Source organism: Pleurodeles waltl, chromosome 3_1, assembly GCF_031143425.1.
Source record: "Pleurodeles waltl isolate 20211129_DDA chromosome 3_1, aPleWal1.hap1.20221129, whole genome shotgun sequence".
Lineage (NCBI taxonomy): Eukaryota > Metazoa > Chordata > Amphibia > Caudata > Salamandridae > Pleurodeles > Pleurodeles waltl.
Window position 1 is genome coordinate 1035184197 of NC_090440.1, and position 25352 is coordinate 1035209548.

Here is a 25352-nt window from a genome sequence, read left to right on the forward strand (position 1 = left end):
ACCTCAGTGAAGCATGACACTTTTACGCAGGAGATATTTAAGAGGAGTGCACACTGGATGTCATACAAGTCCACAATTGTTTCCCCCATGAGTGTAAAGTCCCAGTTGAGCACCCTCTCTGCCTCGCGCACAACCCCAAGGGACTAACTGGGTGTTGCATGCATACAGTGACATCAGTCCTGGGTTGAGTTTGGCTGGATCAAGGCTCCATGGTGCCTGTTTCAACAGATTACTATATCCACAGTTCTGGTGGGTGGGGTGGTCACCCCCTGGCCGATTCTGCCTCTCTTTGTTTCTCACACAATAGCGGGGGCACCCACTCCTTCCGTAAAGCTCCTCCATTGCCCATCAACCACTAATCCACATTGTCCCAGTCACGCCGCCACTCATGGGCTCAGTGTCCTCAAGGGCCGCCCACAGCTAGCTTGCGGTACACTTCACCAAGCTGATTCTCTCCCAGAACGCCAGGACAAGACAGAGGAGGCAAGGCGATCCGGTCTCAGGCTCTGCTACAGTGTTCAGTGCCACCAGAGGGATCTGCCTCCAACTTAGGCCGAGGAGTAAGGCGTGTAGTTTAGGCCACTGACAACTGTGCAGGCATGAATAGGGGGGGAAACAGTTCCGATAGCGTCGGATTACACAGGATTCGTAAGATTCTGGCCAAAGCTTGGAAAAGAGTGTCTAATAGGCCATCTTGCTGGCCACACCCTCCTCACTAATAACACATGTTTATTAGTATAGTGTTGGCATGGAAATGTTTTCTGCCTGGTTCTGGAGAGAATGGCACACCTCTGCAGGTATTTGATTTCTCCTCCATGAACATAGCAATCATTCATGTTCAAGGAGGGCCCCCCTATGTAATCGTTTGAGGCACAAGAGCCTGCTGCTGAGGTCAGGAGTGCTCCTTTTTTTTGAGTGACTGCTTTACTTTCATCAGGCTGAGCAAATAATTATAGTAGAAACACACAAAGGTGGTCATTACAACCCTGGTGGACGGTGTTAAAGCTGCGGTAATACTGCAAACAGGCCGGCGGACAAAAAAAGGGAATTACGACCCTGGTGGAAACCGCCAACAAAGACAGCCACTTTAACACATCGCCCGCCACGGCGGTACAGACAAACAGCGCGGCGGTCACCGCCAACAGACAGGCGGAATACAATGTACCGCCCACACTATCACAACACACCAATCCGCCACCTTTTCCGGGGCGGATTCACCGTGGATAAAAACACGGCGGAAACAGCTCTTGCTATGGGAAAACGCTCACCTCAACACATCCCACGGGGAACGACGACTCCATGGACCCGAAACTACAAATCTTACCTACCCTTGCATTCCTGCTCATCTACGACCAACAGTGACGTAGGCGCAGAACATACCGGTGAGTACTGCACCTACGACACGGGGGAGGGGGGGGCAAAAGTTACGGGGACACCCACCAAACACCCCCACCCTCGCATATTACAACATACACACCAATGCAGTCACAAAAATCACAGTAACAACCCACAACCCCCCCAGAAGAATGCAATGACAAAGCGAATAGCGGTCAAACTTTGTATTGTGCCAATATACTACTCATTAAAAAATATACGGATATATATCACGAAATCTGTCAAAAATAAATGTACAAAACAAGAAGTAGTGCAGATATGTACACAACAATGTCCGTGCACCAACAGTCCAAAAATGCATGGGCGGCGCCCACAATAGATACCTGACCAAAATCCGAGAGAACACTGCCGGGGCATCAGATAGAAACACTACAGGCACCTCAGGGGGAAGGGAAAGGGGGGGGGGGGCACCTCAGCCACATGAATGGGAAGCCAGATCCACGACGGGGCTCCATGCCCATTGATGTATCCTGGGGAGTGCAAAGCCACAGTCTCTCAAGTCACTACAGTGGGTGGTTTGCCCACTGTGCCATCCTGGGGAGTGCAAAGCCACAGTCTCTCAAGTCTCTACAGTGGGTGGATTGCCCACTGTGCCATCCTGGGGAGTGCAAAGCCACAGTCTCTCAAGTCTCTACAGTGGGTGGATTGCCCACTGCGCCATCCTGGGGAGTGCAAAGCCACAGTCTCTCAAGTCTCTACAGTGGGTGGATTGCCCACTGCCATATCCTGGGGAGTGCAAAGCCACAGTCTCTCAAGTAGATGCAGGTCTCCACTGGTTCTGGAGGGGGACTGGTGCCCAGACTGGATGAGTCTCCCCGTGAAAGTACCTGTCCTGTCACTGTCCCAGCTGCACATGGGAGAACGATGCCTGATGTGCCGGACTATTCATACCCACACGGTCTTTGCCCTGTTCAGCGGTCTTCACCATGGCGGTCTTGGCCTTGTTCAGCGGTGCTTTGCCATGGCTGCCTATGGACTGTTCAGCTGTGCTTTGCCATGGCGGTCTTTGCCCTGTTCAGCGGTCTTTACCATGGCGGTCTTGGCCTGGTTCAGCGGGGCTTTGCCATGGCGGTCTTTGCCCTGTTCAGCGGTGCTTTGCCATGGCGGTTTTTGCCCTGTTCAGCGGTCTTCACCATGGCGGTCTTGGACTTGTTCAGCGGTGCTTTGCCATGGCTGCCTATGGACTGTTCAGCGGTGCTTTGCCATGGCGGTCTTTGCCCTGTTCAGCAGTCTTCACCATGGCGGTCTTGGCCTTGTTCAGCGGGGCTTTGCCAGGGCTGCCTATGGACTGTTCAGCTGTGCTTTGCCATGGCGGTCTTTGCCCTGTTCAGCGGTCTTCACCATGGCGGTCCTGGCCTTGTTCAGCGGTGCTTTGCCATGGCTGCCTATGGACTGTTCAGCGGTGCTTTGCCATGGCGGTCTTTGCCCTGTTCAGCGGTCTTCACCATGGCGGTCTTGGCCTTGTTCAGCTGGGCTTTGCCATGGCGGTCTTTGCCCTGTTCAGCGGTGCTTTGCCATGGCGGTCTTTGCCCTGTTCAGCGGTCTTCACCATGGCGGTCCTGGCCTTGTTCAGCAGTGCTTTGCCATGGCTGCCTATGGACTGTTCAGCGGTAGCCTAAGATGGCGGTTCAGATACTGACATTGGTGTGTGGCATGCCGAACTCTACACTGGACATTGGTGTGTGGCATGACGATCTCCACAATGGACATTGGTGTGTGGCATGACGATCTCCACACTGGACGTTGGTGTGTGGCATGACGAACTCCACACTGGACATTGGTGTGTGGCATGACGATCTCCACACTGGACGTTGGTGTGTGGCATGACGATCTCCACACTGGACATTGGTGTGTGGCATGACGATCTCCACACACTGGACGTTGGTGTGTGGCTTGACGTTCCATCATTGCCCAGCGGGGCTGTGGGATTCTGGACCCTCCTGGGCTGTGACTCCGGCGGTGGCGGTGGTCTCCTGACCAGTAACGATACTTGAGCCCTCCTGGGCTGTGACTCCGGCGGTTGCGGTGGTCTCCTGACCAGTAACGATACTTGAGCCCTCCTGGGCTATGACTCCGGCGGTGGTCTCTGGACCAGTGACGATACTTGAGCCCTCCTGGGCTATGACTCCGGCGGTGGTCTCTGGACCAGTGACGATACTTGGGCCCTCCTGGGCTATGACTCTGGCGGTGGTCTCCTGACCAGTAAGGACGGTGCTGGCGGTTGTGTCTGGACCGCCGGAAATGATGGCGCACTTCTCCGCCGTGACACTCACAACAGGTTGGGGAGACTTCCTCGGGACCTTCCCCACCTTCTTTTGAGTTACAGATGACTCACCAATCGCCTTCGATCCCATTTCACTGTTTGTACTACCAGGAGTCTTGACACGGTCCCGTTGTCCAATCTCCAATTTCGGAGCCTTCACAGGGGTGGGCTGACAGTGCCTTGGCTCCGGGTCCTACTGCCTGCCCTGGTGGACGGGGCACTCCAAAAACCTGGAACACGCACCACTGGTACTGGAGGCTTTTTGGCTGAGGCGCTACGACAGGACTGATGAATTGGAGGGGGGGTGGGGGCAAAAAGGTCAATTTGACATAGGGACAGTTTCTGACGTACACTGGGATGGGTAGTTGGAGGGGCTCTGGGAGTGGAGGAAGAGGAGGTGGTTGTAGGAGGTGTCACTTTAGCTGTTTTGGGTGCAGGTACTGGAGGCTGTTGTGAGGTGGATGGATGTTGGGTGAGTGATTGCCGGCGTTTGTGTACTTTGGGAGGGGGCGTCACAGACACACTGGGAGAGGACACAGGGGCCGTGTATATGGCAGTGGAGGTGGTGAGTGCAGGTGAGCGGCTTGTGGTGCTGGGTGTCCTGGTGCGAGTCCTAGTGCCTGTAGATGTGGTGCATGCAGGTGTGTGTGTAGACAAGACTGGGAGGGAGGAGGGGGACACAGTGGAGACAGTGGATGTTGCTGTGTCTGTATGGCTCTGATGCTTGTGTGAGTGCCTGTGGTGTGTGTGGTGCCTATGTTTGCTTGAGCTACTTTTGGGTGTTGACTTGTGTGCATGCTGGTCTGTAGGTGTTTGGGATGGGCTGGGGTACATGGGATTGGGTCTGGGTGGAGGAAGTTGGAGGGGGGAGGCTGGACACAGGGACAATGGCTGCCATCAGTGCTGAGGCCAGAGATTGCAGGGTTCGCTGAAGGACAGCCTGACCAGAATGAATGCCTTCCAGGAATGCATTACCGTGTTTCAACTCTCGTTCTACACCCTGGATGACATTCACAATGGTAGACTGCCCAACAGTGAGTGACCTGAGGAGGTCAATGGCCTCTTCACTGAGGGCAGCAGGGGTGACAGGGGCAGGGCCTGAGGTGCCTGGGGCGAAGGTGATGCCCACCCTCCTGGGTGAGCGGGCACGGGGCGAACGCTGAGGGGCTGCTGGGAGGGCGGTGCTGGTAGGGTTGGTGGCGGCTGTACCTGTAGAAGTGGGGCGCACAGATGGTGCCGCCACCACAGGGGAGCTCCAATCGGCGGACGAGTCCGTGTCGCTGTTTGGTGATCCTGTGGCCGACGTGAAGCTCCCCTCGCCCTCCGTCCCACTGGTGCATTCAGAGTCTGTGGCGTGGCCCTCCATGGCCATGTGGGATGCAGCTCCCTCGTGCTCCGGTGCCACTGTACCTCCGCCTGATGATGCTGATGTACAGAAGGACAGGGACAGCTTAAAAAGGGTGAAAACAGAAGAAAGAGAGTTTTAGTGCATGGCATACCGCTACCGTTGGCGGACAAGACAAACACAGCAGCCCCCTGCATTACGCCATGCTCCTGCCCTCTGCACATGCAATTCCTGGGAAATGGCCTACATGGCAATGGTAGACATCTGCCCACATGGATGGCAAAGGGGCAACTATACATCAATTTGCCTTTTTTTTTAGCTGGGGTAGAGTGCCACATGGCCTGCATAACGGAGGGGCCTTGCCTACCTAATTCGCCCTGGCCTAGGGACACCCACAGCCCACCACCCCCACCCAGACAGCTCCACAGCACGCAAAGTCCATTGCATGAGGTTGAACTCACCCCCTTGTGTCTGCTGTGATGTCCTTAAGCGCCCATCCAACTCCGGGTAGGCCACCGCCAGGATCCGAAACATCAGGGGGGGTCATGGTGCGACGGGCACCCCTCCCACGTTGGGAGGCCATCCCCAGCTGAGCCTCCGCCGTCTTCTTGCTGCAGCGGCGAATGTCCTCCCATCTCTTCCGGCAGTGGGTGCCCCGTCTATGGTGGGCCCCCAGGGTCCGGACCTCTTTGGCGATGGCACGCCAAATGTCCCTCTTCTGGTGGGCGCTGACCTACATGACAATCACAAGGAAAGAGGAACAGTCATTACCTACTGCACCGTCGTTGTAATTGGCCCCCTCCCAACTCTATCCCTGTGGCCCATTCATCCCCATGCATGACTGTTCTATGTACTCTGCCCCCTTCCCTCATCCACCCAGCCCTCTCCAACCAGGCCTAGCCCATACAACATGCTCCCTGTGTACTAACCTGTTGGTCTGGAGGACCGTAGAGTAGCTTATACTGGGGGAGGACCCCATCCACAAGTTTCTCCAACTCCTGTGCAGTGAAGGCAGGGGCCCTTTCCCCAGACGCAGCAGCCATCGTCGCTTCCAGACCGAGGTCACAGCAGCACTAGCAGTGTAGGTCCTCTCCTGTCGAAGGTCAGGTATCTAGTGATTGAACAGATAGAAAATGGTGGTGACGTCCGCGGCGGTGGGCATCATCACCGCCAGCGCACCTGTTCATTGGCTCCTGGGACCCAAATGTTAACCAATGCAGTATTGCGCTGCGCTCTAAGACCGCCTACCGCGACGGTGTGCAACGCCAGCGCAGTTACCCCACAATTCCATTGTCCCATTTTAGAGGTCAGGCAGCTGCCATTTTAGGGGCCCACGTGGCTTCATTTACTACTGCGTCACACATACCGAGGCCTACACTCAAAACCTGGTGTAGTCTTGTGTATGACTGTGGGTACATACCTGGAGGAATGCTGACAGTTTTTTCGCTGTTGTCCTTCTTAGGCACCGTCAGTTGGGACACATTGGAAGATGGCGGAATCCGCCGGTGTACCGACCGCTGGTGGACCTGTTGACAATGGAAGAGCGACATGTCATCGTGACCTACCGGTTTGACCGTGCCACAATCCGGGAACTATGTACCCAGTTGGAGCCTGACCTGATGTCCCCAACCCGCCATCCGACTGGAATACCCCCTGACGTGCAGGTGCTGTCTGTGCTCCATTTCTTTGCAAGTGGGTCTTTTCAGACAACAGTGGCCATGGCATCAGGGATGTCCCAGCCTATGTTTTCCAACGTCTTGTCCAGAGTTTTGTCTGCCCTGCTGAAACACGTAAGGAGATACATCATTTTCCCTGAGGTGGCGGATTTGCCTACAGTGAAAGGTGACTTCTATGCCCTCGGACATATCCCCAACGTCATAGGTGCCATTGATGGGACCCATGTAGCTCTGGTCCCCCCGCAGGAATGAACAGGTGTACAGGAACAGGAAGAGTTATCATTCGATGAATGTCCAGATGGTCTGTTTGGCAGACCAGTACATCTCGCAGGTAAATGCAATGTTCCCTGGCTCAGTGCATGACGCCTACATCCTGCGGAATAGCAGCATCCCTGATATGATGGGTGAACTCCAGAGGCACCGTGTATGGCTATTGGGGGACTCTGGTTACCTCAACCTGTCCTGGCTACTGACCCCAGTGAGGAATCCCAGGACCAGGGCAGAGGAGCGCTACAATGAGGCCCATGGGCTGACTAGGAGGGTAATCGAGCGGACCTTCGGCCTCCTGAAGGCCAGGTTCAGGTGCCTCCATATGACAGGTGGGTCCCTATTCTACTCACTGAAGAAGGTGTGCGACATCATCATCGCCTGCTCCATGCTCCATAACTTGGCATTGCGACGCCAGGTGCCTTTTCTGCAGGAGGATGATCCAGATGACGGTGTTGTTGCAGCGGGGGAGCCTGGGGAGCCTGTGGACAGTGATGAGGAGGAAGCTGATGAAGATGAAAACGACAACAGGGAGTCAGTCATACAGCAATATTTTCAATGAGACACAGATGAGTACAATTTCATGTTTCACATTATATTACATTTCACACGTCTACCTCTATCCTGTACCTACATTTCACTCCCTATTTGTTAACTGAGTTGTCCCCTTCCATTTCAGTTTCACTAATGTGTTGACCTACGTGTCAACAGCTTGCACCCTTGAAAGGCTTGTGATGTGTGACATTGGTATGTTGACCTTCCAATGGGTAACCTTTTTTAACACTGTAATTGACAATACAAAGTTCACAATCATTGACTGACTCCAATATTATTAAGGTTTCAAGGGTGTTTATTGAAGTGCATAAAAATGTAGGGGGGTTGTGAAATGGGGAGAGGTCATGGTGGAATAATGTCCATGGCAGAGTCCAGTCTATTAGTCTCACAGGTACATTGCACATCTGCCCATTGGAAGTGGAGCTGGGGCAGTTCCAATCTGGACAGGGTAACAAACTGGGACAGTGGGGGGACAATCAGGGTAGTCTTATTTCCTGGTGGGGGTCTTGCCATCTAGCTCTGTCCTGTTCCTGGATCTCAGGGCCCGCTTTCGTGGTGGTTGTCCGTCTGCAGGGGGTGGGGTGCTGGTGTGTTGGTCCTGTGGCGGGCGTCCTGTCCACTAGCGCCGGCGGAGGTGGTAGGCATTTCATCGTCCTGGCTAGTGTCAGGGGCCCCTTGGAGTGCCACGGTGTCCCTCAAGGTCTTTTGAATGTCCGTCAGCACCCCTACGATGGTGGCCAGGGCGGAGCCGATGGTCCTGAGCTCCTCCTTGAACCCCAAATACTGCTCCTCCTGCAGACGCAGGGTCTCCTGCAACTTGTCCAGGACCGTTGCCATCGTCTCCTGGGAGTGGTGGTATGCTCCCATGATGGAGGATAGGGCCTCGTGGAGAGTGGGTTCCCTTGGCCTGTCCGCCCCCTGTCGCACAGCAGCCCTCCCAGTTCCCCTGTGTTCCTGTGCCTCCGTCCCCTGGACCGTGTGCCCACTACCACTTCCCCCAGGTCCCTGTTGTTGGGGTGGTGGGTTACCCTGGGTGCCCTATAGTGGTGGACACACCTCTGATTGACCTGTCCTGGGTAGGGAGGTATGGGTCCGCTGGGTGGGTGCTGTGCTGGTGTTCCCAGAGGGTGGCAGTTCGGTGTTGGGCTGTGGCTGGGCAAGGGGAACTGACTGTCCTGAGGTCCACGATGGTCCGGGCTGGTCATCAAGATCCAATAGGGCAGAGCTGCTGTCGTCACTGTGGGCCTCTTCTGGGGGTGGAGTGGTGTTGTCTGGGCCCTCTGGTGTGGTGACGTTCCTTCGGGTTCCTGCAGGGGTATGAGAACATGATTATTGCATGTGTGTGTTTCATGGTGTGCAATGGTTGGGTGTGCGTGAACCCCAGTGCAGGCATTCCTGTGTGGGGGCTTGTGTGGTGATGCTTGGGGGGTGTTGTGGGTCTGTGCAGTGGGCATGCTTTAGTGATGGGTGTCCATGCTTAGTTGTGTCATGCAGGTCTTGGAGTTGGGATGGGTGGTTGGTGTTATGGGTAGATTAGTGAGGAGTTAGGGTGATAGGGGAGGGTGTGAGGGTGAGGGTGTGTGATAGCATGCAGGTAGGGTGGGGGATATGATAGTGAAGATTAGACTTACCAGTGTCCGTTCCTCCGACGACTCCTGCGAGGCCCTCAGGATGCAAGATGGACAAGACTTGCTCCTTCCATGTTGTTAGTTGTGGGGGAGGAGGTGGGGGTCCGCCGCCAGTCCGCTGTACCGCAATGTGGTGCCTGGATACCGTTGAACGCACCTTCCCCCGTAGGTCGTTCCACCTCTTCCTGATGTCCTCCCTATTTCTTGGGTGCTGTCCCACAGCGTTGACCCTGTCGACTATTCTTTGCCATAGCTCCATCTTCCTGGCTATGGATGTGTACTGTACCTGTGCGCCAAATAGCTGTGGCTCTACCCTGATGATTTCCTCCACCATGACCCTGAGCTCCTCCTCGGAGAAGCGGGGGTGTCTTTGGCGTGACATGGGGTGGTGTGTGTGATGTGTGGGGTGGTGTATGTGTTGATGAGTGTGGTGAGTGTAGTGGTATGTGGTGTTTTGTGCGTGGATGTTGTGTGGGTGATTGTGTAGTGTGCCTCTGTGTGATGGTGTTATCTATTCTGTGCTGTCTCTCTCTGGCCTTTGTCTCTAATTTGTGGTCGTAGGGGTTTGTGGGTGATGTGAGTGTGTGTTTTATATTGTATTGCATGTGTGGGAGTGGTGTTTGTATGTGTATCAGGTGTGTGTATTTTGAATTGTCCAATGTGGCGGTGTTTTGGAGAAGTGTGTGTATTTTGAGCGCGGCGTGTGTGTACCGCCAATGGAATACTGCGGTTGAACGACCGCCGCGTGGATTCGTGGGTCGTAATAGCATGGGCGTGTTTCTGTTGGCGTGGAGGTGGAGGATTTCTTTCCGCATATTTATTGCTGACCTTTGGTGTGGCGGACTTGTGTGGGTGTCTGAATTTCGGCGGATTCCGTGATGTGTGTCATAATAGCTGTGGCGGTCTCCCGCCGCCGCCCGGTCTATTGGCGGTCTTCTGCACGGCGGTAAGCGGCTTTTACCACCAATATTGTAATGACCCCCAAAATCTTATCTTTAGTCTCAAACTTACCAAATGTTTTCATTTATGTTAAATCTCCCATTTATCTAAGGTGTTTCCTTAGCTTCCCAAAATACGACCATAACCGGCAGTATGTCAGTCCAGAATCAGTTTCCAAGCAGCTAAAAGTCTCAAACTTAGTCAGCTTTTATATCCAGTCTCGATCAAAATGGCAAACACCAAGAGCACTTTGGCATTCTAACTCCCTTTTTTACATCTCTGAATACTTACCAGTAGTGTTAAACACATTCTGCTTTTCACCATAATAGTGCCTAAATGATATCAATGAATGAAGAGGTGATCAAGACTCGCCAGGCCCTCAAAATGTGTGTATTTCGGAAATAATTTACAAAACAGGCAGAATGTGTAGCTATAGGGTGGGATGACCCAGCCTAGATGTGTGTTATGAATACCCGTACCATCAAGTCCCATCTTTAACGTCCATCCAAAGTGGATAGTACTGAAATACAAGTTTGAATACAAGATTTGGACAATCCTAGATCTCAGTTTTACAAAAAAGATGAAAGAGCCCATCTTTTTAGAAACTTGTAATGTGCTTCTTGTTCACAGTTGGAATAGACCCTATGTGGGACTACAGAGATAGACTTCCTTGTAGTAGGAATTTAACGTTATAGGAAGAATGTTGTGTTGCTGAAAGCACTAATATGTTTAGACATCTTTGCATCATGTGAGTAAATAGAATATCTGCTTTAGTCATCTCCTGCTGGTCTTTGCTATATTACAAATCTCACAAGTTTAATATGTGTGTTGTTTATAACTGGGTGGTGCAATAAATTGACAGTGATTGTTTATAAAGATTAGATCCTGTGACTTCTACAAGTGCATATATAATAATGCTTCTGTTAGTCTCTCTGTAAAAATTGTCCACAACCAGAGTTGTATCTTTGGATGTGCCAGAATTCCACCCTAGATCCTTGTTCCCGGGTTTCCACACATTTAGAGTTTGAAGATCCACAATTTCGAACTTCATCTCATCTGACATGAGTTTTGCAAGACTGTCAGAACCAGATTAAATTTTATCCATGTGCAGGTTTAGCATCATATGGCCAGGGCCTATATCTGTTGACTTAACAGTTGTGTTTTATAAAATCACAACACATGAACTAAAAAAAGTATTAAATTAGTCAGAGTAATTACTAATGGTTCCGGTTAATTCAGACCAGGGGTGTGGAATTTATTAAAATATCTACTTGTCCAGGGGACAGGTTGCTTTTCAAATCTACTTGTCCTGTAAAAAGATCTACTTGTCCCTTTGGTGCCATGTAGTGTGGTGACAAATTATGGCAGCAATCTCATTATGTAAGAGCTCTGATAATAGCCTCTCTGATTATGCCAGGGCTACTACCATAATAGGGCTTGAAGACTTGCAGTTTCAATCCCTACTGTAGCAATTTCCTTATTTTGCCACCTTTCTGCAGATCTGCATACTGGGGCTGGAGGAAGCAGTAAGCAATAGTTCCAGGGCTGGCATGCCTTTGAGTCTGCAAACCTACTAACCTGCATGTTTTAAAGATTTTCACCAGCTTCTCTCTAATATTTTACCATAATAAGAAAGGTTGGACATTTACTCCTGACAATGGCAGAATTAGAACTTCTTCCAGGGTTGGGAAGAAAGTGGGCGGAGGGAAAATGAACTTGCAGATGCTCAATAGATTTTCACATGAGCAAATCTACACATACGTATTTACCCATGCTAAAATACAGTTCACAAATATTTTATAGGGGTACGACATATACCATGGGTGCACTTTTGTGACTTTCTTTAAGAATTTGGGGCCACATGTAGGTAGGTTCAGATTTGCGACCCGCAAATTGCAAGTCGCAAATCCGAATGTAGGATGGTGTCCCTGACACCATCTGTGATTCGCAAGGGCTTCGCATATGCCCACCTAGTGAATAATCATGAGGTGGGTCGCAATTTGCGACCCCCTTGCGAATAGCGGCCCTCACAGGGGTGGTGGCCTGCTGGAGACAGCAGACCTCCATGTCTGTGACTGCTTCCTTAAAGGAAAACGAGATGCATTACAAAAACGAAAAATGAAACGTTTTTGTTTTCTTTTTTCAGAGCAGCAGTGGTCCGCAGAACCAGTGCATGCTCTGAAAAAATGTTTACAGTGACATTCACAATGGGGAAGGGGTCCCATGGGGAAGACCCCTTCCTAATTGCGAGTCGCAAACCCGTTTTGCCATTAGGTAACCAGGTTACTGAATCGCAAAACTGGGTTTGTGCATCGCAATATGCGTTTTGCACGTTGCAAACAGCGAAAGTCGCTGTTTGTGACATGCAAAAAGCTACCTACATGTGGGTCTTGGTCCCTTAATTAGGTCTGGTGTTAACAAAGACATTTTGTTTAATAAAAACTTCTATTTCTCTCTCTTTTGGCTGGCTTTACTGTGAGTGATTGCATTCTGCTCTTCCACAAGGAGCATATTGGCACACAAAGTAGTTTTGTTCAGTGTCAGGAACTACAGTGGCAATTAGTGACGTAACGAAACTGGAGGGTGCCCCTTTGCAAAGAACATGGAGGAGCCCCCTCTCAAGACTCACTCAGGGCAGGTGCTGAAGGGGCCCCCTGGAGGGCGGCTGCGGGGCCTTTGTTATGCCACTGGTGGCAACGTGTGCTTTTAGAGTTCAAAATATGTTTTTTGTTTTTTTTTGCCAGTGTTTGTTACAATGTTGAGGGCCTGGTAGCTCCCACAACAATAAAGTGTTACAAAAGCCATGTCAAAACAAGACACGCATTGATAAAACTAAAAGACTTATAAAAATATTTCAGATCAGTTGGCTTTGTCAGTGTTTGTTTATTTTCATGCTTCCCATATTCGTGTTGAAAATGGTTACACTGATTTTCCATTAGAAATATTTTTGGGAACTACTAGCATGCATCAACACATTTTACTAAATGACACTTCATTTGCATCTAATCAGAGAGCATTCTGGGAGCATTTTACTTAGCCTCATAGCCTAAAGTTTTCAAACATGTGTATACATGTTTTTTTTTGTTTTTGTACTGGAACCAATGTCAGTAGTGAAGTGTGACCTTAAAACATTTATTTACAGCACTCACCCTAATAATGAAGGTTTTCAAATAATGAACCATAAATACAAGTTCGAACAGCATTATCTTTTGGAAACACATTACCTCAACTGCAGAGAGTTCCACTCTCTGTAAACAGGCAGCCAAAGGGTTTGTGCTGCAGAGGGTTGTGCCTACTTGTCCCAAGGACAAAGTAAACATAAAAACTTGTTGCCCTTGACCCCAAACAAGATGTCCCGGGCGTCGGGCGATAGGAATTCCACATTCCTGCAGACATTTCCATCCATTACTTTTTTCTTGTGTTGGTGAGTCGATGTATTTGGTATGTGTGTGCCCAGGTGTGGGATATGACCTAGCAGTTTCTAACTGTACTATAGGGACTCAATCTGCACCTCAGAGAGCCCTGCTGGGCAAAAAAGACCCTGGGTTACCTGTGTTCTCATTCCAAAGGGATGTGGCATAGAGAGTTGGTCTGGACTGTTTCCGTGGGACCAGAACCAAGACTAGATGAAGTATTAAACATTGGTATGTGGTACACTAATACGAGTTCACATTAATTCAAATATTAAAATCCCTTGCTGTTTAAATAAATGATCATGATCACACCCACTCACTCTTAATTCATGTGCAGGCCTCCTTTTGAAAATGTAGTAATTCTATGTTGTAGACGTGCAAACGGTATTTCTTGAAAAGCAACTGGTTTGTCCTTACAGAACTATGAGGGTAACTGCAGTTTAATTTAGCATAATCATAGTTACAAAATGTGTCAAATATCTTGTGTAAAGGCAATTTATTGATAAATATTACCTCTGAAGTTCCATGTGTTCAGAGAACTAGTCTCTCGGTGGTGAGGAGTGGGATATGAATAGCATTGATTCTTTACCTGCACTGATGTCTGTCAGCAACTATAACAAAGAAGGTTGTGATGTTGCTGTGAGAAACTAGTGGGGGAAGATAGCGAGATTCCCACATTTAGAGTATAGAGGTTTCATGACTGAAAGTAAAGGCGGGGCCATCGTAGGTTAGCAACTGTCTAATTTGCATGTCTTATGTCCTTGAATCACTTTGATGTGCAATCTTGTCAAAATATTCATATGTTTTTATTTCAGACACGAACATGCATCAGGGGGAAGCAGTCACAGTTCCAATTGAAGATGCTGTTTATGATGTTCTTAAGGATAGTAGTGGCTTAAGTGAAATAATTAGGATGAAATTTGACTGCGAGGCTTTTCTTATGGATTCTGCTCGGACTACTCAGTCTAGACCTGTGTCGGATAAGAAGGTTTATGAGAAGACAATTGGCAGAAGAAGGAGAGTTAATTTATCCGTCTGGATGGGCGATTTAACCCAGCAACGTGTAGCTGCTGTAGTGAATGCGGCTAATGAAGATTTGGCACATATCGGAGGTCTTGCCTTTGCCATTGTAGCTGCTGGTGGCCCTGAGATTGATAAAGCGAGCAAAGCCATCATTAACATGCACAGAAGAATACCAACTGGAGAATGTGTGTTCACCACTGCAGGAAATCTTCCTTGTAAACATGTCATCCATGCTGTAGGTCCAGACTGTAAAAAGTGGAGCCATAGTCATGGACAATGTAGAGATCTACTTAAGAAAGCTATTACAAGCATCTTTGAAGGCATTGCTAAAAGAGAGGACATTATAGATTCTGTGGCCATTCCAGCTCTGTCCTCAGGAATTTTCAGTTTTCCATTGCAGGAATGCGCAGAAATAATAGTGAGGAGCATAAATGAATTGTCTGAAAGAGATCGTCTTGGTGAGCATTTAAAAGAAATCCGCTTAGTGAACAATGATGAGAAGACAGTCACTGCAATGAAAAAAGCTTGCGAAGATACTTTTGGGAGAAATGGAAGTCTAGGCAGTTCCTCAAAGTCCATTTCAAGCCAGTCTTCAGATCCTATCAGAATTAATAATGTTTTTCTTCACCTCAAAAAAGGACTTATTGAAGATCAAGAAGTTAGTATTCCACTTTACACTTTATATGCCTTGTTAATGTTTAGTTGATTTTTAAAGTGTTGGGGTCAGAGTTTGTTGCTATAGTGCTTTCATTATTTGATCATAGTCAATCATTCATTGTGGTTATGTGATAAAGTTGCTTTTGCAGGAAAGAAGATTTCCTAGTTCAACTGTGAGATGACAAGATATAGCACCAGAAAGATGGATAAATCTTGATATTGTTGAAGTTGTAAGAAACTGGTTACTATACAGTCTTAACGTCACACTCTTATTGCAATTGGAACTGTATTGTATAGCATTTGTATAGCGCCACATACTGCTGACAAAAGTACAAAGCGCTTTGCTTTACATTGATTTCTGGGTGTCCTTTTTATAGAGTATGTTGGGAATGGTGTTAGATGTTGTATGTCCTATATGGGAGGCGTTGTTTTAGATGCATAAAGTTTAGCGATGTAGCATGGTGTGCATCAAAGCACAGAAAGCATTTTGTGATGTGGAGAGTTTGAAAATAGATGAATGTGCACAGATCTGTTTACTACTTTGTACAATATGGATTATTAATCTTGTGTTTAGAGGGAAGAGTCATGTTTTAAAAACATTCTGAAAATGGAGGTGATTTTCAGTGTTCCTCATTTGAGTAGATCTTTAATTCCAAGTTTTGACTGACTGGATGGAGAAGGTCGTTCTGACAGTTCTTATCCAGATTGAACCAGAGGTTGTGCAAAACAATATGTAAGGAGTTTGTGTTGTAGGAAGAATGGTCCATGAGCAGTCCATATTGTTTTAATGTGATCCTTCTAGCATCTGGGAGCCAGTGAAGGGAAATGGAATGAGGTGTAGTAATGGCCCATATCAACTTGTTTACAAATTGTCTGGCAGCTATATTATGGATTATTTTTTTGTATTTATATCCTGAAGCTGTCCATTTTAAAAAAAATGTGTACATTTGGTATGTATATTATATGGCTTGTCTATGCCAGGCTGAACTTGATTCTTTATAGTCTTTGAATTGTCAATAGGAGAGCTCCAAGATATACCCCATTTGTATAGGTAAGTTGGAAGAGTGGACTTTTTGAGGGAACCCAATGTATGGGAAAGTTTACTGAATACATCTCATCATGTGGATGCTTTGATTAGCTAATTGATTTACTTATGGTGTAGTGGTTAGGTTGCAATCCATAAACACCCGATGTTCTTCACTTGAACTTAGTGCCATTGTCTCAGTCCTAGTTCTTAAGGCCAAATAGTTGAATGGCGATGGTTTGTCCATTTCACACTTGAATGAACCTCAGTTATTGCAGGGTTAAGTTTCAAGTGGTTAGCAAACATCCAGCAATGATATTTTTTATAGCTCGCCTCATGATAATGGTCTAGATTAGATTAAAATGTTATCCTTAGAACGATTTGGATAGCAGTATGGTTTTAGTAAATGAAGTTAAAGGAGGATGTTGGGTTAAGTTTCAAACTGAAGGAGATGTTGAATAGGAGAGTAGCAAAGCTTGAGCCTTGAGACACAATTGTTGAGAGGTTGAAAACCATTTAGAAGTCATAAAACATATAGGGGGTCATTACGACTGTGGCGTCCGTACCGCCAACAGGCTGGCGGTACGGAGACCCTTATTACGACTGCGGTCGCACCGCCGGGGCCGGCGGTTTCCCGCAGTTGTAGCCCCGGCGGTGATAATCCGCCAGGGCAGCGCTGCAAGCAGCGTTGCCCTGGGGATTATGACTCCCCTACCGCCAGCCTGTTTCTGGCGGTTTGCACCACCAGGAAGAGGCTGGGGGAAGGGGTGTCCTGGGTCCCCTGCACCGCCCATGCCACTGGCAGGGCCCCAGGCAGCTTTTCACTGTCTGCATAGCAGACGGTGAAAAGCGTGACGGGTGCTACTGCACCCGTCGCACGGCCGCAACACCGCCGGCTCCATTAGGAGCCGGCTCCTATGTTGCTGCCTCATCTCCGCTGGGCCGGCGGGGATGTCGGAATGGGGTCCGCGGGAGTGCGGCCGCACGGCGGTTACCACCGCCCGCCAAGCTCGTAATGACCCCCATAGTATGTGCTGTATGTGAGATGTGGGTTGAGGTTGTTATCTATATCAAAAAGAAGTCAGAGCCATACAAAATGATATAAAAATACTGTTTTAGTGTAACAGTGCCCATCCTCTTCACTTTCCACCCCATCACTGACCATCATGCTCTTCTAATGTGACATTAGGTGTGTGTTTGCGTCTCTCTGCTGAGCCTACATACTACAGATATTTCCGAATGAGCACCCCTGAAGCACCTATGTGTTTATTGTACCTCTGTATTCTGTTTCTTCCAAAATCAGTTCTTTCTTTGTGCTTCCGGTGAATTTTGTTTTTATATTTTATTATAAATAGGTAGGATAGAAAAGATGGGAAACTAGTGATCATGTGTAACTATTAAAAATGTATGTGAATAGTGCAGTTTTAAATTAATTTCTGTTTCCATCTGTAACAGTCTTGATAGGGGCTATCACAGAGAGAGGAAAGGATGAGCTGATTTAATGGAGATTCCAGCTTCTTAATTTTGCATCCTTTGAAGTTTTGCAATGACTTTTTTTTTTAATTGTCTTGAGCAGAACATATGTTACAGTAGGAAAAAAGGAACAACACTTTACACTACCTACAACCTTTTACCAGCAAACATTCCAAATCTTACAGCACACCTTCTGTCACTGCCATCCAGTATCACCACGTACACCAACCCTACATTCTACATCATCGCTTATACCCTTTATTACTTTGTAAATGCTTCACCAGCATCTGCATCTAGCACCTCCTGTGCAGTACACTAACTGCAGTCTACACTGTCACCTACAGACCAACAATTATACACTACTGCCTACATGCTGCCCGCACTCACTACAAATCTCTTCCACTCCCTACAAAACCTCCTCCACTTTACACCAACTGAAACTTACATCAATACCTAAACTCTTCAAAAATGCTTACATCATACACTAACTGCATCACCTACATGCCATATTACTACCTACTCCATTGTGTGCTCCAACACATACACAGTAGAACATACCATCCTCTAACTTTATAACATGCAAGAGCATTTGTATAGCTCACTTGCCCAACCTACAGTTGCTTCAGTGTCCAGGATGTGCCATAATGCCTAAGGACTAGAAGGCAAAAGATTTAAGTATGTGTTTGAAGCAGAGGAAATTAGTTTCTTACTGTATGCTATTTGGGTGATTGTCCCAGGAAGGACATCACAAACATTTCAGCTGAAGTCCACCTATGACTGTCAGTCAAAACAAGATTTTTGTGACCAAATTAGACGTTGCCAGACGAAGGAGCCTGGTGGGGTGTTAAGCAAAAATCTTTTGTAGATATTTTGGAGCACTACAATAGGTTCATCTGTAGTGAACCAATGCACTTGAACTACATGCTGGTGGAAATTGAGTACCAAAGCCTAAAGAAGCCCATTAAAATAGTCAGTCCAGAAGTTGATCTTGGCTCCCATAGGGTGGGCTAAATTGGGGGGAAGGGTCAATTCATTGATCGTTTATGGAACATTCAAGAACGCAACCAAATTGTCAAGTCATGGAAATGTGAATATTGTAAGCATTGGTGTGACAGCAGACAATATGTAACAATAGAATTCATTAGGGGTCCATATAGATGTTGAGTAGGCATGTTGACTCAAGACTGTTTGATATCCCACATGGTGACTAGAATAAATTATTTTGTATTCTGCTGGTAAAGTAAAAAAAAAAGATTCAAGTTTAACTGTCTGCATTTGCTGCTTAAGGAAAAGCAAATCAAATGCTAACCCCCCAATTGGAACTCTTAATTTTTCTTCCAAACATTATACTAAAAATAGAATATTAATTCATGGTGTAGCCATCTAAAACTATTTATTCCTTGAGTTTTATAATGCAAAAGGATTCTGAATTTCAGCTCTATTACATTTATACAACATGCCACGATGAGGAGGCAAACTTTATTTAAACTGTTTCAAGTGCAGTCCCAAATCAGAGTTAAGGCTTGTCCCGGGTGTGACGGTAATGATAAACCCTGTTAGAAGTGCTTAACAGCAATCAACCCCTTAATGCCCACCCCTCTGCTTCCCTTGCCCTTAATCGCCAAGTAAGGATGAGAATGGAAAAACCTGGGAACCAATAAAGGAGCAGGAACTGCGGAGGCAGGCTCCGAAGATTGGTTATGCACGATTTATTGACAAAGAGGTCTTCTATCAAACCCCAAAAACTATTTTGTCATGAAAAAGCAAATGTCAGAAACTTCAGACTCTGGATATACTTGAATTTGAGAAGCAAGGGGAGGAGGCTCAACCCAGGAAAAGGGAACATAAGTGAATGGTTTCCATTGAGAAACATGGAAAACCGGATGAACACACCAGGAAGTAGGTAATTAACCTTATGGTAATAGGACTGATGATTTTAGCATTCTGAAATGGTCCTGAAAAACAAAGGCCAAGTTTGGGATGGCAGCCTTACAAGTGAAGGAAACAAGAGAATAACCAGACACTGCCCCCATCAAAATAGATACGTTCTGGTCGTGTATGACTACCAGTAACATCATTTGATTTTGGCTTGCTTGCAAGCTTTTCAGAACCCTAATACTAGACCTCTTTAATAGGTTGTAGAAATTCACAGGCTGGTAGTACTGAAGAGGACACTAGTCATAAATCAGTTGTTCTTGCTTAAATCCGTACAAGCCAAAAAAGGACTGTCAAACTAGTACATGTTCTATTGTTATGTGCAAACTCCATGTAAGGCAGTAATGATCCCTCTTATCACAAGTTGCCCTGCAAAAATACCATATGAATGATATAGCATCTGATGACATGTTCCGTTAATCCATTTGTTTGGGGATGGAAGCCAGATGTTAATACTCTAGAAATTCATACGGCCAAAAAAATGCCTCTTCAAAAGTTAGATATATACTGAGGACCTGTGTTCAATATTTGTGAGGGAAAGCATTTCATGTAGATAAAAAATTCCCTTGTTGAAGCACTGAGCAATGCATAAAAGTGGGTCATCCCAGTAAAGGCATCAGCTGTGACCATGATGGTTGTCAACAATCCAGAAGGGGGAAGTTTTCTAATAAAATCTGTAGAGATTGTATGCCACTTACATGGGGTCAGTGGCTGGAGTTGTCCACTCTGTTTCAAATGAGAATCTTTATATTGAGCACAGGAGGTGACATTGATCTACATCTTGCATCACAGTTGGGAACAAAAGAGCAAAGGATAAGATCTAAAGTGTTCTCGTTTCTTCACTGTCCAGCAAGTTTCGAATTTTAACTACGATCTGTGACAGTTCTTTGTAAATTGAGAGCAGCCAACCCTTCACCACCTGAAGACTCCACTTTCTACCACCTGGTTATTCAGAGGACTGCCCAGCACCAAAAGGTTGGATATGCACGTCTATCAGTATGAGGATGACTTCCAATGTAGACGGTCTCTGAAACTGAAAGGATGTTGAAGGATTAAACACCATCTCAGACAACCTCAAGAAGCTGGTAAAGTCAAAGGATGTCATGCCTATGGCGGATAAAAAACACAACTTCTTACCTACTGTGCATCTGCCTCAGATTCCCCCAGAATCCCTTGTCATGCATACAACACAGAAACTTACTTTGGCACAGGCAAAAGGTGATGCCCCTCCCAAAAGACAAGGAAAGCAAGCATATTTACGCTGCTGGCAAGCACATGGCAGTAGAGGCTGCCCCCCTTTGGCACATCACCAAGTTCTGTGGTCCTCCTATCCTGATATGACAGGTATCATTGAGAGGAGATGGAGAACCTGGTAAAGCGCATCCCAGAAAGCCATAGAAAGATGGAACAAAAGCACATGGCCTAGGGAAATTTATCCCCACCACCAATATCCGCAGCACCCTTGTGGAGGCAGATGCCACTTCCTGAGGCATTAACACAAGTGTCCTCCTGCGATGCCATCCCTGGTTATGTATCTCAGGGTTCAGGTAAGGGGGGGGGCAACAGCACATTCTCAACCGCTCATTTGAGAGAGAATTCGGCCCTCAGTTTGCAAGAAGTTTGAGAAAATAAAAAAGGACACCAAGACCGGTACTCCCCCGAAGGCTGCGTTTCTGAGAAAACATTTCTAAAGCAGAGTGAAAGCCAGACCCACTGGGTCATGTGCAAAGTTATCACCACAAACAGCAGTTCTTTCAGGACTCACAAACATGCAAGAGCTACATCAGGGACAGTTACAGATGCAACAATCAATCAGCCAGTAGATTTGTAGAGCGCTGCTTTTCACCTGTGAGGGTATTCAGGCGCAAAGGGGGCAAAGGTTAAAGCTGCTCCAGGATGGACACCTCCACCCCCAAACAATTGTTATCTTTCTCCCTGATCACACAACACCTGTTGATAGTAGTCTAGGGAATTTCCTTCTCTGGTTGGGGGAGATCACCCCCGATTAGTGGCACTCAAGGCGGCAAGGCCAGGCTGCTGCCTTCAAGTCCACACCACACCCCCAGCATCCCACCCTATTGCCATGTCCTCAGCCAATTTCACCTCTGTCTTCTGAAAGAAGTAAAGGTACTTCTTGCTAAGGGAACCATCAAACCGGTGCATTCACAACAATGAGGCTAAGCCATGTACTTTGTATGCTTTCTAATTCCCAAAAAGGATGATTCCTTTCAGCTATCCTAGACCTTAGGCCCCTCAATCGATTCATCCTGTTGAATCACTTACACTTGACCACTCTCCAGGACATCATGCCCTTTCTCCGAAAGGGGGACATTATGACAGCGCTGGATACAAAGTAAGCCTACTTTCATATATCCAGTCACCCGACCCACAATCATTACCCTTGCTTTGTGGTATTTGGAAAACACTACAAGTTCCTAGACACTTTTACATGGAAAGCATATCCCATTGAGCAGAGGCTGATTGCATTCCAGTAGTTGCTGTTTTTTTTTCAGACATGACGTTGTCAGGACAGTAATCAAAATATTGGAGATTATGCCCTCATGTGTTGCTCTTGTGTTGTACATAAGACTCCTCATGCGCTGCCTACAAGAGTTCCTTGCTCAATAACGCTTACAAGGTAGGGACAATGGAGAGATCTGGTATTGGTAAAGGCCCATATTCCATGCTCTCTGTTACGGTAGAACAGCAACGACCTGTTTCTCAACAGGTCTTTCCTCAAACCTCTAACTATTACCACCGGCCCTCACTGTTGGGATGGCGGGCCACTGTCCAAGGCACCTGGTCTCCCCAGGACAAGGGCCTTCAGCATCAGTTACATGAAACTCATGACTGTATGTATAAGCCTCAAAACCTTCTTCAAGTGCATCCAGGGAAAGGCAGTTCTCAAGACAAACTACATGACTACAGGGTGCGAATTTCAGAAGTGGGAAGGTTTCGCTCCACACAGCTCTCCATGCTAGCTCAGGTGATCTTGCATTGGGCATTATGCAATCAGCAACAATATCCAACTGTAAACTCAGTGCTTGCCAGGTGGTAGACAACAATGTTATGGTCCTGCCCAGTAGTATATAACAAGTACATGAGTGGAAACGCCACCAACTAATCCTCTAAAGCCTCTTTCATCAGTAGTGCATCCTGACCACTGTCCTCTTCGATACCAATGCACATGAAGAATGCCAGAACTTCACCTCCAGTTGCTGACACCCACAGTCTATGGGCAATGCACGATGGATGCATTGTTCAGGGATTTTTGTCTATGTGTTTCCTCCACTCTCTCTCATCGCCTACAAGGTGGGAAATATGAAGGGGGCATGGCTTGGGTAGCCAAGATGATGGAAGCTCTTTAGCAGAGCTCCGTATTGAAACCCCTCTTATCTGGCATTTATCCTTTGTTCCTCCTGCCATCAATCCCTCTACCCAGCACACCACTCACCACTAGCCAAGTGTGGCCTTGGGGTGGTGGTGTTGTTGAAACCTCAGTGCTGTGGGAAGTGTCGGTGGAGGGTCATGGCCTAGATGACCTGCTGTTGCCCATGGGGCGGCTTGAGGCTGGGCCTAGATGCGGCGGTGGAGGCGACCTGAGCACCAGAGGGAGCACTGTGGCCTCCCAACACTCTCCTTTCCTCCTTCCTTGCCCAGCGGCAGTTGCGCTGAGCAGTTGTTGACCTCTTGAGGCACGGCCGGGTCTTCACTCTGCTGGTGCTGGGAGGCCCTGCGGCATCAGAAATCGCACCAAGGGCCCCAAGCTGAGTACCAAAAGCCTGGAGCTGCCCATATAAGCAGGCGCTGCAGACATGCCTCCTCCTTAACACTCTGGAGCTGGCCTGCTGGCAATGGACAACATGGATATAAGTAACTGGAATGATTGTGAATTTGAGGACGCCATCCTGGACATGGCTTGTTGTGAGTCAGGCTTTACATTTGGGCCCCATTGCTCCTGTTGACTTGGCGGCATTACAATAGGACAAGGCCCACTCACACTAATCCCGCTGATTCGATAAGAAGGCATGTGGTGATGGAACCCGATAAAGTATCAGCGCCTGCCACATATTTGACCATACCTGTACTTGACCTCTTGAGTGCCCCGAAGGTGAGATGGACTGCATGGGGTCTGTTTCCACCATGCCATACTGCAACCTGGGGGTGGATTGTGAACCAACCCAACCTTGTTTGGGCAGCAGACCTGGGAATCCATCACCAAAATATACTCTTTGAGGGCTCTCATGCTGCACTACACTGAGCTGTATTACTGTGTGTGCAACTGACCTCGATTCACCGCTGAGCTTCAACCTACCATGGGGAATCTACTGACTGGTATATGACCCCAGTACAGAATATTACAGGGGCTGTAAACTGATCTAACTTCTGGGCTGCTCATGCTGCAATGTCACACTTCGCCCTCTTGCATCAAAGACTTGTTGCATTCTCCTGGCATCCGGACCCCCTGTTCGAAATAGGTTGTTTGTGCTCTGGGACTCAAAATGTGCCTCTGTGCCCAAAAGCCCTACCCCCCTCAAACCACCCTAAGCCTCACCTAAGCTGACATCTGAAACTGTCAACTCCTCTGGTCGCTCTGGGGAACCCCCAATAATCGAAGACAAGCTAGACATCGTGTTGGCTGCTATAGAGAATTCTCAGGTCTCCCTGGAAAACGAGGTTGACACTGGTGCAGTGTACACGCAGATCATCGAAGGCAGGTAGACAATGTTCAAATTGCGGAGCAGACACTTGCAACGCTCAAGCCACAGGCTTGGGAGATGGAGTCACATCCACGCATGCTGTGTGACCGGGTTCGTATTCTGGAAGAAAAGACTGAGAACGCAGAAGGACGCTTCGGTAGGCACAATATAAATGTGGTTGGCCTCCCTGAAAATGCAGAAGGTCAGGACGCAGCTACCTATCTTTAACAATGGTGTGCAGTATTGTCCCCCACACTGCTCTGTCGCCCTTCTTTTCCAATGAACAAGCATGCAGGATCCCAGCGAAGAAACCCGCTCTGAAGGCTGCCTTCAGGCCACTGGTGGTCTGCCTGCTACATAATCGACAGTCGTGATCTAATCCTTAAGGTGGCCCACAAGCTCACTGAGCTGGTGGTAGACACTGCATGATTTTCCCAATCATACGCTGGCAGTGCAGCACCAGTGGAACAGATTTCTTACTGTTTATCTCAGGCTCCAGCAGTTAGCCCTAAAATACTCTCTCCTGTTTCCCGCACGTTAATGTGGAAGGCAGAACGCACTTTTTCGCGGATCCCAAGGAGGCCTGGAACTGGATTGACAGTAGAGTGATTGCGCCCCTTGTCGACTCCTGGCCAGTGATGGCATCTTTGACGGCCCCAGGGGGAGGCCAGCATCGCCGACGCCACCGCTGGGAGGAACACCTCTTGCAATCACAGGCCTCATCTGACCTTGAACAGGTAATTCAGGAGAGGCAGTGCGCTCTAAAGATGGCTGAGGCGATGAAACCCTGTTCAACCATCGGACCTGAAGGAGGAGAATACCAAGTCCTCCAATGAAGATGGCTCCTCAGAGTACTGCCCTTCTAGACTGGACTCCGATCTGCCACCCAGAGTGACTCCACAAAGTGCTGGAACTGCATTTAAAAGTGACCATAACATTGTTCCACATGAGTGTTTCCACGAACCTGCTTCCTACTTACCATGATGACTAGCAACGTCATACTCATCTGGAATGTTCAGAGCATGCGTACTCCCTTTCGTAGATACGTTGTCTAAACTT

General features: G+C 47.9%; 1 protein-coding gene across 4 annotated transcripts in view; it reads left to right on the forward strand.

Moving 5' to 3' along the window:
* The window catches only part of PARP9 (poly(ADP-ribose) polymerase family member 9), a 507325-nt gene that overhangs the window by 119288 nt on the left and 362685 nt on the right, over positions 1 to 25352 (forward strand). For all 4 annotated transcript variants that reach the window (XM_069224307.1, XM_069224309.1, XM_069224306.1 and 1 more), the window contains one exon: positions 14297 to 15162. In XM_069224307.1, the coding sequence (XP_069080408.1) occupies positions 14297 to 15162 (866 nt within the window). The remainder of the gene's footprint in view (positions 1 to 14296; positions 15163 to 25352) is intronic.